A 15832-nucleotide genomic window follows, 5' to 3' on the forward strand; every position below is an offset into this window, starting at 1 on the left:
ATTATTTTAGAAGCAACTGTTTATTTGAATGGTTTTTTTTTTTCATTGATTATTTTTACGTAATAGAATCCACGGTGACAGGCATGTGTGTTGCCGACCGGCGCATCATCAACGCGTCACGGCTCACGGCTTCACCTTGGCGCAATACGGGGACAATACGTCGTGGATTCCGGCATGGGTTCAATTTCACTGCGCTTTTCCATGTTGGGTTGCCCGATAGTGTCTTTCGATGGACCCTCTGAATCATTTTTTTTCACGGACTCGTGGAGCAAATTTGAAAGAAAATAGCGTTGTTTCCTTCCGACGCCTCGCTGCATATCTGCTTTGATCAAATTTGGGGACAGCGAGACGCGATGATCGTGCGCGGTTTGCATTTAATTTGTTGCAACATTTCTGTAATCACTCACTTTGTGTCATAAGTTTCAGAAACTGTCGCTAGCCTGAAAATTAGCAACTGACATGGTAACGTGCCTCTGACTCGACGATGCCGATTTTTCAGACTACACTCAGAGAATCTGAAACTTTTTCACATAAAATGAAAGAAATGTTGCAAAAAATTTAATGTTAAGCGGGCACTCATCTCGTCTTGTTGCGCCTAAGCTCAGTCGCGGAGAGTGCTTTCGCAACCGTTTGCGTATAGAAAACTCATAACAATGATAAAATGCGTAGAGAGTCAATCCAATGAGATCGACTCTCTACGCATTTTTTCATTGTTATGAGTTTTCTATATACGCATTTTTTTTCGTAAATGCGAACACTGTTAGAGTGAATTATCTTACCGATGTTGTTCTTAAGAAAAGCGAATGTGTTTTGATTAGAATAGAATGAGTTTGATGGTTTTTGGGAAACTACTATGTGGTAATGAAAAATGGGAAATTAAATGAGCAATGAAATGAGCAGACAGCGGGTGATTTAAGATTAAATGTTACATCTTCACTGCAAATAAAACCATAAGTGTGTCATAAATAATACAATAAAACAAAATCATGTTTGTTTGTTTTGTTGTATGTGAGCCACGTCTAAGACACAACAAAAGTACTGTTTCAGTCTCAGCTAAATGTCACCTCAGATGTCACCAGAGAACACCATTTCCACTCCAAAATTTCATTTTCCGCCTTGCGAGAGCGGGACACCCCCTCTCGCGCTCTCCCCCCTCGTTCGCTACGCTCACTCGCCGCTCGGTCGCTTCGCTTCCTCGCAGTCCACCCGTCTACTTTCTTAAATTACCCGGCTACTTTTAAATATAAGGACAACACTGGTTATGACAAAGAAACTGAAAAATATAATGTATTTTTGAATTCGACACAAACACCGCCTTCACACCTGACATTTACTCGGATGATTAATTCTGAATACGGGGAAAGCGATCAAGAAAATTATGGAGAGAGAATCGTGTATGTTAGCCAACGGGAATTCAGGCAGATTTGGCACACTAAATAGATTTACGTGACTTTGTGTCGGTATTTTTGCGTTTTTGAATGCAAAGACCCAGTATACGTACGCCCACACTTCCTATACTGGGTCGGCAGCTTCATACGGGGCATTCACAACTGCGTGGAACCCTTTAACCCGGAAGTGAATTTTACATATAACGGGTCGAACTACGACAATTGTGCACTAACAGCTGCAGTGTGCGCGGTGCATTGGTACCGACTGGGCGAGTGCTACGAATGAACTGAGGCTGCGCGTGCAGGGTTTGCGTTATTCGTTGATCTATCGGTGACAATATTGTCCGGAGAAGGTTACATAAATTGATCATCATCTTGAACAAAATCCGCCACCAGCCTTGTCTGAAGTGCAGGAGACTGTAGCTGATGTGAACAGGAAGTGTACAGAGACCGCTACACAGACTGGAGCGTTAGTATACCATTCAATCTGTCAGCGCCGTCTGATACCAGCCGCAAGCCGGCCACCATTGCGACGAAAAATCCGCTTTGCCTTTTGTGACAACGTCGACACCCGAGCAAGTCAAAATCAACTGGTCAGAATGACGTCTCACTGGGCGCCAACCTATTTCGCGATCCTCGTCAACATGATGGGCTTTGTTGGGGTGAGTGTGAAATTCAATATTGTTTAATTCTATGAGAGATTGATATTCTCAAGTACTTGTCGCAATCATTGGGACTTGAAGATGAATGTTTAAGAAAGAGAGTAAAACGATGTAAATTTGAGATGGTGTTGCCAATGACCCTCGGCGAAGTTAATTTATCGGGTTTCAAAAAAATACATTCCAGTCAGCGAGGTTAACGTTGATTTATTGTGTGTATTAATATGCTTACCACAGCACAATATTCAAGGCGAAAACATTCCATGTTTTGCATAAAGTTTGAATTTCACATCCCAATAGGCGTAAGCGTCAATACTTCGTGACGTTTTCTTGGCTTCATTGGGTTGGCGATTCCGTCATGTTAGCAGATCGTTAACCTGGTAGGTCCATTTATAGACACCGTGACACGTTCATTTTGATAAAATACCTCACAGTGGGAGCCAAAGTCCTGGAGCTGCGTTCAGAATCATAATTCACTGACAGATGTATTAAGCCCATTCAAAATTAAGTGTCGAGTTTTTGACTAGTTGATGATATTTTTGACAGCATTCCTGATTGTGCATTTCTTATCTACCTGACGTAACGACAGAAGAATTCGATTGAAGGCTACCTGACCGATATACAGACATGCCGCAGTATGCCGCCCGTGGCAGTGATAAAAAATAACGATTCTTCAACGGATAACGTTAACAGATATTATATTACCATGCCCTGCCCGTCGCATTTTGATCGGTCGAGCTGAACCACGTGACCACAAATACACAGTAATGGTTTGTTTACATGCACGTGAATATGAGTAATAAGATTAACAACTCAAAGTATCGTAACTTTATAGCTCAAACGTAAATTATAATCAATCACAAAATAAAATTGAGCACCTGTAGGTCAAGTTGAGATACTTTCTTCTGAAAACATCTCCGGATTTGCCAATATTTTACAGCGCGCGTGACAGTCCGTCGCGTAAGCTTATTGCTCAGTTTCTTAGGCCCGGTTAATTGTCGTTCGCTCCGGAAATTTTCGCAAATTTTGACGGTTTTCTTGAGTTCGCTGATAATGTAATGGAAATAACAGACTCCGCTCTGACCATTAAAGTTCATTTGTGGGCGCGGGCTCGAGGAAAGCCAAATTAACGGGCTCGGCAAGCCTCGCCCGTTAATTTTGGCTTTCCTCTCGCCCTTGCCCATAAATAAATGGCGTGGAACTTTTTTCGCATAATGTCGTATTTAATTAGGTATATTCAAGAGAATAAGTAGGTCATAAAGGTCAGGATATACTAAAGGTCTTCACCAAAGCCTAAAGCGATATGCATCACTAATGATTATATTCATTGAAAACGTTTGAGCTTATTTCGTGGAACGAACTAGTCGTGAAATTCGAAGTATTGCCGATGTTTTTATAGTTACCCATAATGCAAAGCTTTGTCTCCGTTGTCTTCTTGCTGGAGATTAAATATCATTTCACAAGAAAATAATTAATCCTTACAATTATTTTCACACATGGTTAATCAGAGGTGATCTTTCGAAACCATGTTATGACGGGCCAATGCCATAATCATTGCGCAAGCCTGCATGTGTCAAGTATCTTCTCAGATACCGTCATATTGCCGCTGTTTGTAAAGTGACCTTCAATGGCTTTAAACTAAAGACATTGAAAAAAGCAAAGTGGAGGCGACGTCTTGGTAGAGGGTGGAGACAGTAATTTAAGAATTTGAGGATTCCATGTTTTTAAAACGCTTTGTAAGACTGATGATCAGAGAATGACGGATAATGAAATGTTCAATGTTTCGCTGTCCTACAAATAAATATATAAACGCGGTCGACAGGTAATTACGTTAGGTTTATTATGAAAAAATAATGAAATTCTCCAATGACACAGCAATTTAAATCTCAGCATGCTTTGCCATCTGAGGTTTAATTTAATTCACGAGAGCGATATACCGCCAAAGTTCAAAATCTCCAAAATTGATCACCAAAGGAACCTCTCAACTATAAAACAACTTCCTGGTGCACCGAGCTCTGAGATACACGCCCACCGATATGGCATGTGGTAATAACGTTCTCTGGCGAGATTTAGTGAACCTGACAGCTGTTATCGACCATCAATACTAAAAGGGAAGAGAGGTTGACTTTCTTTGTATCTCTTTCCTGTTTGTCCACTCTTTCGATTCATTCGTGACCCATGTAGTAACGCTGACCGGATATCCCTATATTTCTTGACATCTACAACTGCAGGAGGTCACGCGGTCAGCGCGATATGCAGAAGTATTCGTTTGTGGCAATATTTTTACTGTTTGTTGAATTTTCAGGTAAATGCTGGTGATGATAGCTTCAGGAACTTCCTATGGGGTGAGTGATATCAAAGTGATTTTTTCGTCCATGTAAAAATTAAACCGTAATATAAGATGACTTTCTAATCTCGAATCTAAAATCTGTTGGAGATTAAAAAGTGTATGTCATTGTAGCGTGCACGAAGGTGCGACTTAAATATGGTGAAATGATATAAAAATGTCTGAAATCAGCTGTAACTCGGAGTTCAAACTATTTGTGTTTAAAATGACAACCAAGCGAGTGGAACTTTAGATTAAACTGCACATGATACACACGGTAGCATGCTTAATCCAATAAATTTAACAAGCTTCTGCAAATTACTATGATACAAGCATAAAGAATAGAATGTTATGAAGCAATTGCACATACTAATCTTTATTATGTGATAATTTAAATGTTATCAAAGGCACAAGAATTCTAAGTAAAGCAGTTCGGTATGGCTGGATAATTGGTGATGATGATGCACATATCACGCTACTAGCTTGAATCCATTTAAACGCAGTCATGCAGTCTGGCTAACGTCCTTGAATTCCCACACACAGAGTCTCGCATTCCCAGTATCCAAAGCCGATTCCAGATCCTAACCTAACGCTTCACATTATCCATTGCATCAGTTGTCCGCTGTCTTCCATAAATTTCTATTCAGTAGTCCGCAAGTGAATTCACTAAATTATATGACGAATTTCGTATCAAGAAGTTTTGTTTAATCACATGCGAGACTTTAAAAGGTTAAGTCGCCTTCTATAGTTTGAAGATGAATGTCCAAGCATAGTCAAGTAAATGCCAACACTCCTTGACGTTCCAGGATTTCAGAAGGAATTCACTCAGTCACACCTCTTTCAGTAATTACTAATGTTGAATTGCTTATACAAGGACACATTTTTACCCCCTCCCATACCGCCAAATGCTGAGTTTTAAAAATTTGTGTCCTGTCTCATCTGCCTATGCATGTGTGCCCCACATGGCTTTCTCTAAACTGTCTGCCTGCCTGTCTGTTTGTCTGTCTGCCTCCCTCTCTTTCTCCCCCTTGTCTTTTTAAGGTCAGTTACCACACGCAATATGACATTCACCTGCATGCGGTAAGGTCAAATAACCTATATTTCATACTACTTCTCATTTTTACAAAAGAATGAATAAAGATGTTCATTTGCAGTTATACCGGTGTTTATCGGCGTCATCTTAATGGTATTCGTCGGTATTTTACTCTGGACTTGGTACAAGAGGTTCTACGTCCCCCATTACAGAAGAGACCCGCAGCTTTTGTCTTCACAGTGGCACCCGTCGTCAGCAGCAAACACTTTGCCGAGAGGGGGATTTGAGAGTGGCATTCCACTGCCGCCGGTAAGTCTTCTCAGAAAGGGAAGCAGTTTGAAACTTGCCAGGACAGGTAAAGGGGAAGTCAGGGCACAAACAGCTAATGATGTAGCGATGTGTCGGTCTTTTACGCAATCGTTTTATGGTCTTTCCACGGTCTTCCTCTACCATAAAACGATCACGTAAAAAACCGACGTATTTCCGCGATCTTAATCAGATTGTGCTAATTATAACTCTCCTAAAATCATCGATGTAGGCTACCAAACAAGAAATAAGGGTGTTGCCCTGTTATTTTACTTGACAGACGGGAAGTTGTCATCATTTGCAGAAATGATAGAATGATATCACTGCATCAAAACGCAATAATACAGATAAATTCACACTACTGAGTTGACTGTCCAGCGTATTATGGAATAATACGTGTGAATTCACATGAATCCACATGAATACAGACTTGCTGAATACGAGCAATGGGTTCTTGACTGTATTCATCTGTATATGCACTCTTCAGCTAAAATTCATGCAAATACAGTATTGTTGGGTTTTCATGTAGTGTATAGAATACTAGTAAATCGGTCGAAATTTGTTGACAAAGAGAGTTTACACAACAAACGTACAATGGTTGGTAATACTTTCTTTCGTGGTATATGAGATATTATATTGCATCAGTATATTGATGGCGCAAACTTGAACACAGCGATCTGATTGGTCGAGACAAAAAAAACCCTGGTATATTCACGATATACCACGGCTGGCACACGCGCGAGCTCTCGGCTTGAGCAAAAATCCTTTTTGACGTTCCATGCCAGAATTTCAATAATTATACTGTTATGATATAATAGCAATAAATCACACCCAGCCCTCTGTTTTGACCAGTTCACTTTATCCATGCACTTGCTATCGCTCATGCGCAAAATGTCGTGATCTGGTTAAAATCTCGTGGTTTGCCGTCCCTGTGTGTTCTTTATTGCTCAAGTGACATTTTTGCATTCTTTATTAATAAATTACTTCATAGTCCTTAGCTAGACAGTGATAGGATTTGGTATAATTGTCGTATAAATGTTCCTCTATAGGGTTACTATCACGTTGAAGATATCAAAAGTGACCATGGGAAAAGTCCAGCGGACCCTGAGGTAAGTGTTTGAAAAATATGCCGACGGGACTGACTGCCAGACGGTGTCTTGTATCATGATAAATGAAGAGTACACGGGAAATTCATTGTTCTACAGCTAGGCAACGGCACGCTTCTCATATATGATAATCCGACCACCACACCTTATGCCAAGGTATTGCATTTAAGCTGACACTCACGCCATCTTAAGGGCAATGACCGAGATATTGATCGCGATTTATGTCGTTATCACATCATAAAAAGCCGCTGTCTGTGCCCCATGTTTTTATAAATCCTGGTCTCTTCATTATTTTCAGCGAACGTACAACAAAGAGTTGACATTAGGAAGCTTATATCCTATGTGGAATCAATCATCACTACAAGCTTCAATTAAGGTGAGTCGATATCTATCTATCTATCTATCTATCTATCTATCTATCTATCTATCTATCCATCTATCTATCTATCTATCTATCTATCCACACAAACGGTGTCATTCACACATGGCGGAAATTGTATAAATATAAAATATATTACAATATTGGCAATGTCTTACTTATTCGACGATCTGACGACAAATTTACAGTTACTTCAGGTGGACAAGTCTACAGTGAGAGAGAGAGAGAGAGAGAGAGAGAGAGAGAGAGAGGGGGGGGGAGGGAGGGAGAGAGGGAGAGAGAGAGAGAGAGAGAGAGAGAGAGAGATTATGAAACTACCCGCCTCAAAATGTATCTTTTAAATCTATTTCACAGGCTGGCCCAGACCAAACGCCCATGGCTCCACCACCTATATATACTCCAAGACAAGATACTTAGCGGAATGTTAAGGTGAAAATAAACACAAGAACGGATATTTGCTTGTTATAAATGTTGTGCCTGATATTACTGCTTTGTGAAATTACAGCATTGAGGTTTATATTTATAAATATTTTGTGTTTAAAAAATTATACACATATATAATATATATATTTCAATGTTTTAAATCGAATTGCGAATTGTGATACACGATTTATGTCTGTAATATTTGTTCTTATTTTAAAGCATAACTGTCCTTTCACTGTATTCAGTGGTTTGATTTCAAACAGAGATTACAATCGTACAAGAAATGTATCGTCAAGTTTAATTATATCAAGAATTTCATAGAACTGATGCACCCATGCCGCTTATAGTATAGGTTGAGCTTCATAACATTACATGTATAAACTGAATGGGTCATTTACGCGTTAACTAAGTGAAGACAATACTACAAGTTCGATGTCAAACTTATCTTCCTGTTTGAAAGATTCTTGTGACGTACTGATTGGAACAAAATATGTGTTTTATATGACACGCGATACACTGTTGCCTCATATTGTGCCAATCTCTTGCAATTAGCAGCTTGGCGGTGACACCGTTTAGAGAAATGTTGCTACGATTAATAGAATAAGTAGCGATAATAAACTGAACAGCTAATCAGAAAGGGGAAAGGAAATATACAAAAGGAAATATGCGGATAAAATGGCATGAAACTGACCGATAATATTTTAAATTGAAGCTGCAATCAAGAAACTTCTTATTTGTAGTATTAAAGCACCGCCGCCCTTGTCACATTGCTTGTTTCTTTTTGTCGTATCTGTATTTGTAACTCTGTGACTCAAACTGGCGAATACTTTTGATTTCTGCACCTTCAATATTTAATCGGGTTTTTCTGACACACAAACATAAACGGTCTTCTCGGCACATGTAAATCTAATTTCTGAAATAAGAAAAATATATATTGGTCGCTGAGACAGTCAGTTGGAGAAATGAGCCAATACCCCATGGACAAAATCATCTCCAACGGGACCAGTCTTTCCGCAACCTGTATATCTTGGCCAGCAAATTTCACATTATGCATGTTATATATGGGCCATAGAATGAATATTAAACGACACAGACAGCGCTTTGCGTTAATCACTGGTAACATAGGTCGTTACGGGTTTAGGGACTGGTACACACATGGAGAGTTCTCCCAGGAAACCTTTTTTGTTTGAAGTTGTAATCAACGCGTGAATCCACTTATCTATACTCGTGCCAACATCTGTCAATTTTGCCTATAGACTTGTCGGTGTAAAATACAAAATAAAGTACATAAGGATAGGAAAAGAAATGTCTAGTTGATACTTAAGAGTGGCGAAATTCATTCCGACAAATACCTGTCATTTAAACGGACAATAACCGTAATTTGTTATTATGTCAATAGTTCTCTTCATGTAAAAACCAATCTGTATTTAAAGATGTTTTATTTGACTATAAGGATAAAACATACGGTACTTTACATAAAGGTGTTACAGTGCTTGTCTTTTAACTTTGGAGTTTCATTGTTTGGCACACACGGATTTCTTGACTGTAAGGGACCGTCTCAGATTGTCCCATAAGTTCAAAAAGCGAAATTCGTTCGTTTAAGGGAGAAAGGGTTTGACCTCCAAGTGAACTTCACTTTTGCACTTTTATTTTGTGATCACAAGTTCTCTTTACATTTTGTGGAAAAATAAACTAAAACTGCACACTCGTAACAACAAAGTTTGCTGTCACTGTTTCCAACTAGTTCGTGCCATGCCGCGTTAATAGTACTCAAATTTGATCAATTACTTTACAATGTACATGTAATGTGGTCAGGGGATACATATTCTCCAGTAGCTATAAAAAATGCTACATTGAACTCTCAGGCAGACATCGAACATTTCGCACTTTTGAATCTTCGTGTCGGGAGAGGGGTTTTGATCTAAACGAAGGAATTTCGTTTCTTGAACGTACGCGACAATCTGAGACGGTTCCGAACGTACAAGTTGTTTTACTTCTGATATTCAACATCAAAGGATGTGATGATTGCCGCACATTCTCTTGTCGTGCCGAATGTTTCAAAATAAAAACACTGTAGCAGAGCTTTTACCTCTTGAAAAAATGACAGTTACAGTATTTTTTCCGATTCAGGCGTATGATTGGCTCAAAACTTTGCAGCCCGGTCAACCCATGGAGGAAACTCACAGAGCGTACTACCTCACAATGGTCAACTACGCTGCAAGGTTCGACCATTTTAACAAAAAGGGGCGTTATTTGTACAGATAGGTCATTTTTCATCCGGAATATCGAATTAAATGCAAAATTGGCGCTATTCTTTTGAAATGACCAAAAGTACAAGTGTATTGAACCCAGAAACGTAGCTCAAGGCGTGCTTCTAATTCGTCATAAGTTGTGATCGACAGCTCATTAGTTTTGATAGCAGCAATAATTGTAGCCCACAGGCTCAATGTCAAATTATTATGTAAATATAACACAAGCGCAGTACAATTTGTCACCAGAGTCGGCACTGGCACCTTATCGGCGAAACATCGGCAGGTAACCAATCGGCAAAGACCGGCGTTGTACGGCCTACTACCATAGCCCTGCTAAGGTCCATAGATAAAACCTGCGACATGCCGTTCAAATTCGGATCGGGCATGAAAAAACTACCTTTCTAACTACTTTTCAACTCTATTCTGATCAATGCCTAATACCCGAATCACTCAACCGTGGGGGCCGTACAACGTCGGGAACACAACACACGGCAGAGCTGGCGTCGTCCCTGTATTGCAGCTCAGGGATCATTCCTGACGCCTACTGAAACATCAAGTCAACCGATTTGACACTCTGAACAGAATAACCTTTTATAAAATTTACGGTGTCAGGACGACATAAATTCCTTCCCAATCACCAACAATTAGTTACCGAGTTTTCAAATTTTAGATCGTGTCAGATATATTGTAGTAAAGCTACGTTGAGACACAGTCCCTTTATCACACAGTGACATCGAGCCTGAGTGAGTGGTAGATTCTGTAGTGTTGTCCATGAAGTATTTCGGCTGTTAAGTAAAAGTGTAAAAAAATACACAGGATGAGATACCCATAACCCACTACCCAATGGAGAATGAGGAATTAAGTGCCTTGCTCGAGGATATGGTACAACACCAGGGCTCGAAATTAGCGGTAGTCCCGCGTCCACAGACTACCAACTTTTCCCTGGGGCTACCAAAACCCATGAAATGGTAGCCCACACGGACTACCAAAGCCTGGGATATGAAATTATTAGTTCGACATGATGTTGGTCGCTGTGAGATGACCGACGCTGATACAGTCAACCCAGCTGGACACAGAAAGGCCAGACTATGACTTTGTCATGCAAAATGAAGGTGACAGTGCTGTCGAGTTTGCTGCGACAAACTTTCAATGAAATATCATTATCTGAACTGATGTACTTGGATGATAGGCTCGGGAAATGATGGCCAATGAAAATTCATTTTCGTAGGTTATTTAATCACAATGTATCAATCACAATTAAACACAAAATTATAAATAGCGTCCCTAGTACTAAACCCAACACTCGACTTTGCCGACTTCATCTGATGCGTGTCAACATGAGATTTATGAATTATTTCCGACCAAAAATTATCTTCATTTAAACATGGGCTACCAGACCTTGTCACTGGGCTACCAACTTCATAAAATGGTAGCCCAATTGGACTACCAGGGGAAAAAGTGAATTTCAAGCCCTGAACACCGTGCTGGAGTCTCAAACTCAAACCCACCATACTCAGATAGTGAGTCAGGTACCCTGACCCTGACCATTGCACCGAGATCCAACCACAGGAAACTCAGAGATATTGTTTTTGTTGTTGTTTGTATTGTTTATGTTTATATTAGTCGTGTTGTTGTCAACCAATAGAATTCAACAACCGTAACAAACGTAGTATAGATGTCATAAGAAATACTACAAACACAACTAATATGAACATAAACAACAATATAAACAACAAAATAACAACCGCCACCGTCATATTTCTGAATTCCCTGTGATCCAACCAGCAGACACCTGAGTTATCAAACACCATAATCAATATACTCTTGAATTTTAAACAGTGTTGTTTACAATTCAAGAGTATATGGAATAAGAAGCCGATGTGCTAAAATTCTACACTTTTCAAGATAAAGTTATCAGCAACTGAGATCATCATCTCAGGACGTTGAGTTCGAGACCTGGTAGGTCCAGAGTAACTGATGCACTATTGCAGCCTAAATACCCTTTTTTGCCAACAAAAATGCAATCTTTACCTTTAGTTTTCTTGAAAATATTGTGCATGACTGTCAAAAATATGTTGACAAAATTGCTATCTCCTCTGTGGAAAAGGGGTTGATCTCCTCACCATTCAAAGCGGGAATTCAGAAAGACGTGATCATCAAAACTACATGTATGCTGTCAGAAATTTTGAAATATGGGCGAAGCTGTTCTGCAAACTGAAGAAACTTGCTTTAGATCGGTGAGTAATCTTATTATCTAAAGACCATGGAGAATTTTGGGAAATATGCTTGCAAATTCGATACGAAAATAATGTTTTTGTTCTAACTACAAGCAGTCACTGTGATGAAATGCACAATGGTCAAAAATTCCACTGTAGTGACGGACCAGTAGATCTCAGGAGGGTTTTTAGAATGTTGAGAGATAATATTTTTCTCGTCTCAAAGTTGGGTATTTTTTGGTCCACTTTTCAACCTACCGGTACCTGAGTGCATGTGAATTTTTCTTTTGAGGAGCCGTATGGTGAAAAAAGTCTGTTTGGGCAACTTTTCGTTTTCAATGTTATCCATCCAGACCGAGTATCAAGAAGTGCATTAGAGGCAGATAAATAGTCAAACAGCGCATTTTACACGTCTTTCAAGGATTTTTGTGAGAGCTGCAAGTAATTAGGCGATGATGATTATGTCTTAAACATAAAATGTTGGCACAGCTGGTAAAAATGTCTCTCTGTGAACTGAATGGAAATCTGGTTCAAATGATAGCAATCAATGATTACTCTAAAAGCCAAAATATCAAGTTAAGCATAAAGTCTGAATGCTATTTATTATACTGTCTGTCAATATCTATCAAAAGTTATCAATACATATCTTATGGCACCATTTGTTTTTTTACTTTAAAGTACTAATACTTTTCATTTTAGACACATGTACAATTGCTATTCTTGTGTCAGTTTATCGAAGCTTGTAAATGAAAAATACAACATGTACGAGATGTAAAATCTTAGAAAAACATAAATACCTTTATAAGCACAACTGCAGATATAGTGTACTAAACTATCTTATGAGTGCCATGCAAGTAATATGATACCATAATATGTTAAACTTTACGGAAATAAACTGCGGAACAAAAGCAATCGTAGGTAACTACAGTAAATTCACTCATAAAAATATAATATATCAGCAAATACTAAGCAAAATTATTCAAGCTAGAACACTTGAAAAACATGTTAATGGTAAAAATTGATCTATTGAATGTGGCAAGTTCAATCATTCGCTATGGCCACATTCCGTCAAAACCTGTTTGATCACTGTATTTCGTGACAGTAACAAGTAAAAAACGTAATAAATAGATACTTGTCTTAATAGCATTAAAGAGACACACAAACTATTGCATACAAACAATCAGATATTTGATATAAATCTGTTTCTCAGAATACCAATACCGGTACATTGTCAGAAAATAGCGAAGAATTTTTTGCATAAATGACATCACAGAGAAAACTTGGAAAATCTAGAAAAGGGTAATCTATGGAACTAGGTAAATTAAACACCACAACTATTTCGCTGTGACATATTTGTCTGAAGTTGTGTTTTCAAGGCCGGTGTCAATGTAGATTCGATATAAAATGTGGTACCTTAAAGAATGATTGAAAACTGAAGTACACATAAAGATAGAAGCTAGCCAATACTGATAGTGGAATAAAGTGAACATAATGATCAGACAGTTCAGCTGATATGAAAAGTTTACATGTTCAAGCTTTTGATGTCTGTTGATCTAAATTGAAAGTTGACAGCTTAAGTTTGGATTAAAACAACTGATGCACGCACAAATGATCTCTTCATGACATACAGATGATTAGCAATAAAGGTTAAAATACACACATGCAGGTTAAACAGCTGGTAGCACGTATCCATCAGTAATAATCTCAAAGTATCAGAACAAAGTCAGGAAGAATGGGATTTTACATCAAGTGAAATTACTTCGTACTTGAAGTAATTTGTGTTATTATGACGCTCTGCGTTTAGCATCGAGCATTGTAATTTCCCAAAGGGGACTGACACACGCACATACATACATACATACATAGGTTTAAGGTTGCACAAAATGTACATATTGAACTGACTGTCGCATTCGGAAAGATCTGGAAAGTGTCAACACATTGGGACCTTGAGAGGCCAGATAAAATGTGTAGGCCTATGTATGACTATAGCAGACGGTATTTGAAGACATACTGCAAAAGCTTGGATTCATCACAAGATTTGACAGTTTGAAGACCCACTCGTGAAGTTTGTGGTGCAAAAGAAATCACATGATGTAACATCACAGGAGTACTGGATATCACAACGGTAAGTATAGAAATTATTACCCGAAACACACAGTCTACTTTGAAACTATATCAGTTATGACCCATAAATTTTATTTGTCATTTGAACTCTCAAAGTCGATGTTAATTGTCAAGACATGGAGTATATTGGCTCCGAATCTATAATATGCACCATCTTGTGTTTGAGGCGTAATAAACCGACCCATGACTATGTTCTTAGATTCAACCTGAGATGATACCATACACATAACTTTGTCAACAATATCCTTTTCACCTGAAATTATGATGAAAGTCAATGAGCGCAGACTGCTAGTCTTACCCTTGGTGAGAAGAATACTGAGAGGCGATATCAAATCGCCAGAGATTATATCATTGAGATAATCACTGTAGTGCCAAGACCTACTATATTGGTCTTCATCTTCACCACGGTACTTATGGGCTGCGTCCTGACAGTAACACTTACTGAAAAACACTGTAAATGTCAAATGTTCCAACAACCCTTTCAATTCAATGTTTCTGATCAAGCTCTCAAAGAAATCAGGGTATTTAATATCTAATGTTAAGGACTTGATGTGCTTGACTTCTCCTATGAAATGAGTAGCATTTGACACTTGATCTGTACTAACCATGGCTGCAAAGTCACTAATATTGCTATTCATATTCAAAGCTTCTATAAGTGTCTGGGTGGCATCAGGTGTTGTGAAGAGGTCCTGCCATAAAATACCACATGATACTAGAGCTGAGCTTGCTGATTTTAAAGCTTGTAGAAACTTTGTGATTATTGTGTCGTAGATGTCATTTGCAAAGGGGTAAATACTGACTGTTAACTTCTTAGTGTTCTTACATTTTGTGGTAAACTTACAGAGTGAGTCACTGAATGACTCAATTTCCATAGCATTAATCTTATCACTGGAATCATCACTTAATACTACATTGACATGGCTTGGTCCATTTTCTACAAGCTCATTTAGTGGGTAGATCAGCATTGAAACCTGTACCAGTTTATCGCCTTTATCAGGGTCCAAGATGCAAAGAGATGCAGCCCATAAAAACTTTTCCAAGTACTTGTTACGATTGACACTTTTGTATAAATTAATGACAGCCTGGCTGGCCTTTTCCTTCAGCTTAGGGTCAATTTTACGCGGTGATAAAGTCAAAGTATTCAATCGCCATCCTTTTCTCAATGCCTCAGCTATTAATTCCATACACTCAACACAGGCCTTTTGCATTTCAAAGGTTGTTAAACTGACACAGACGGTAGTTATGCGCCTAGTGAACTGTAACATTTTATCATGTGATGTACATGCATGGTCGATGTATAGATGTTTGATATTTGTTACTGAATCTTTATTTTGGCATAGCATGTTACTAAGCTGCTCCAAGACAAACACTGTGTCACACTTTAGTGAGCAAAAGGTAATGTTTTTATCATTAGGTTGTAGAGTGGAATACATGGACAGTTCCTCATATTGTTGTTTCAGAATCAAATGATTCGGCATCTCTGGTACTAAGTAGTCGATATCAATACTGGCTTCAAGTAAACATTTACAGATGAACCTAAATTCTGCAGTAATGTCATATTCCAAAGTATTGTATTTGCACTTCATCTTTTTTACCAGGTGATTAAGGAAGGGCTTAGCT

General features: G+C 38.7%; 1 protein-coding gene across 1 annotated transcript; it reads left to right on the forward strand.

Moving 5' to 3' along the window:
• The first annotated feature begins 1579 nt into the window (after positions 1 to 1579).
• Positions 1580 to 9715, forward strand: LOC139151728 (uncharacterized). Its single transcript, XM_070724705.1, has 6 exons — positions 1580 to 2050; positions 4353 to 4392; positions 5528 to 5715; positions 6762 to 6821; positions 7117 to 7194; positions 7552 to 9715. Exons 1-6 carry the CDS (start codon positions 1988 to 1990, stop codon positions 7612 to 7614), a joined length of 492 nt encoding a protein of 163 aa, XP_070580806.1. The 5' UTR covers positions 1580 to 1987; the 3' UTR covers positions 7615 to 9715.
• The last annotated feature ends 6117 nt before the right edge of the window (positions 9716 to 15832 follow it).

Source organism: Ptychodera flava, chromosome 15 (genome assembly GCF_041260155.1).
Source record: "Ptychodera flava strain L36383 chromosome 15, AS_Pfla_20210202, whole genome shotgun sequence".
NCBI classification, from domain to species: Eukaryota; Metazoa; Hemichordata; class Enteropneusta; family Ptychoderidae; genus Ptychodera; species Ptychodera flava.

Bases quoted from the DNA above. Each gene is read 5' to 3' on its own strand.
- LOC139151728 (XM_070724705.1), top strand. From the start codon at position 1,988: ATGACGTCTCACTGGGCGCCAACCTATTTCGCGATCCTCGTCAACATG. The intron at 5,716-6,761 runs GTAAGTCTTCTC...GTTCCTCTATAG, and splicing joins GTGGCATTCCACTGCCGCCG to GGTTACTATCACGTTGAAGA. The intron at 7,195-7,551 runs GTGAGTCGATAT...TCTATTTCACAG, and splicing joins CACTACAAGCTTCAATTAAG to GCTGGCCCAGACCAAACGCC.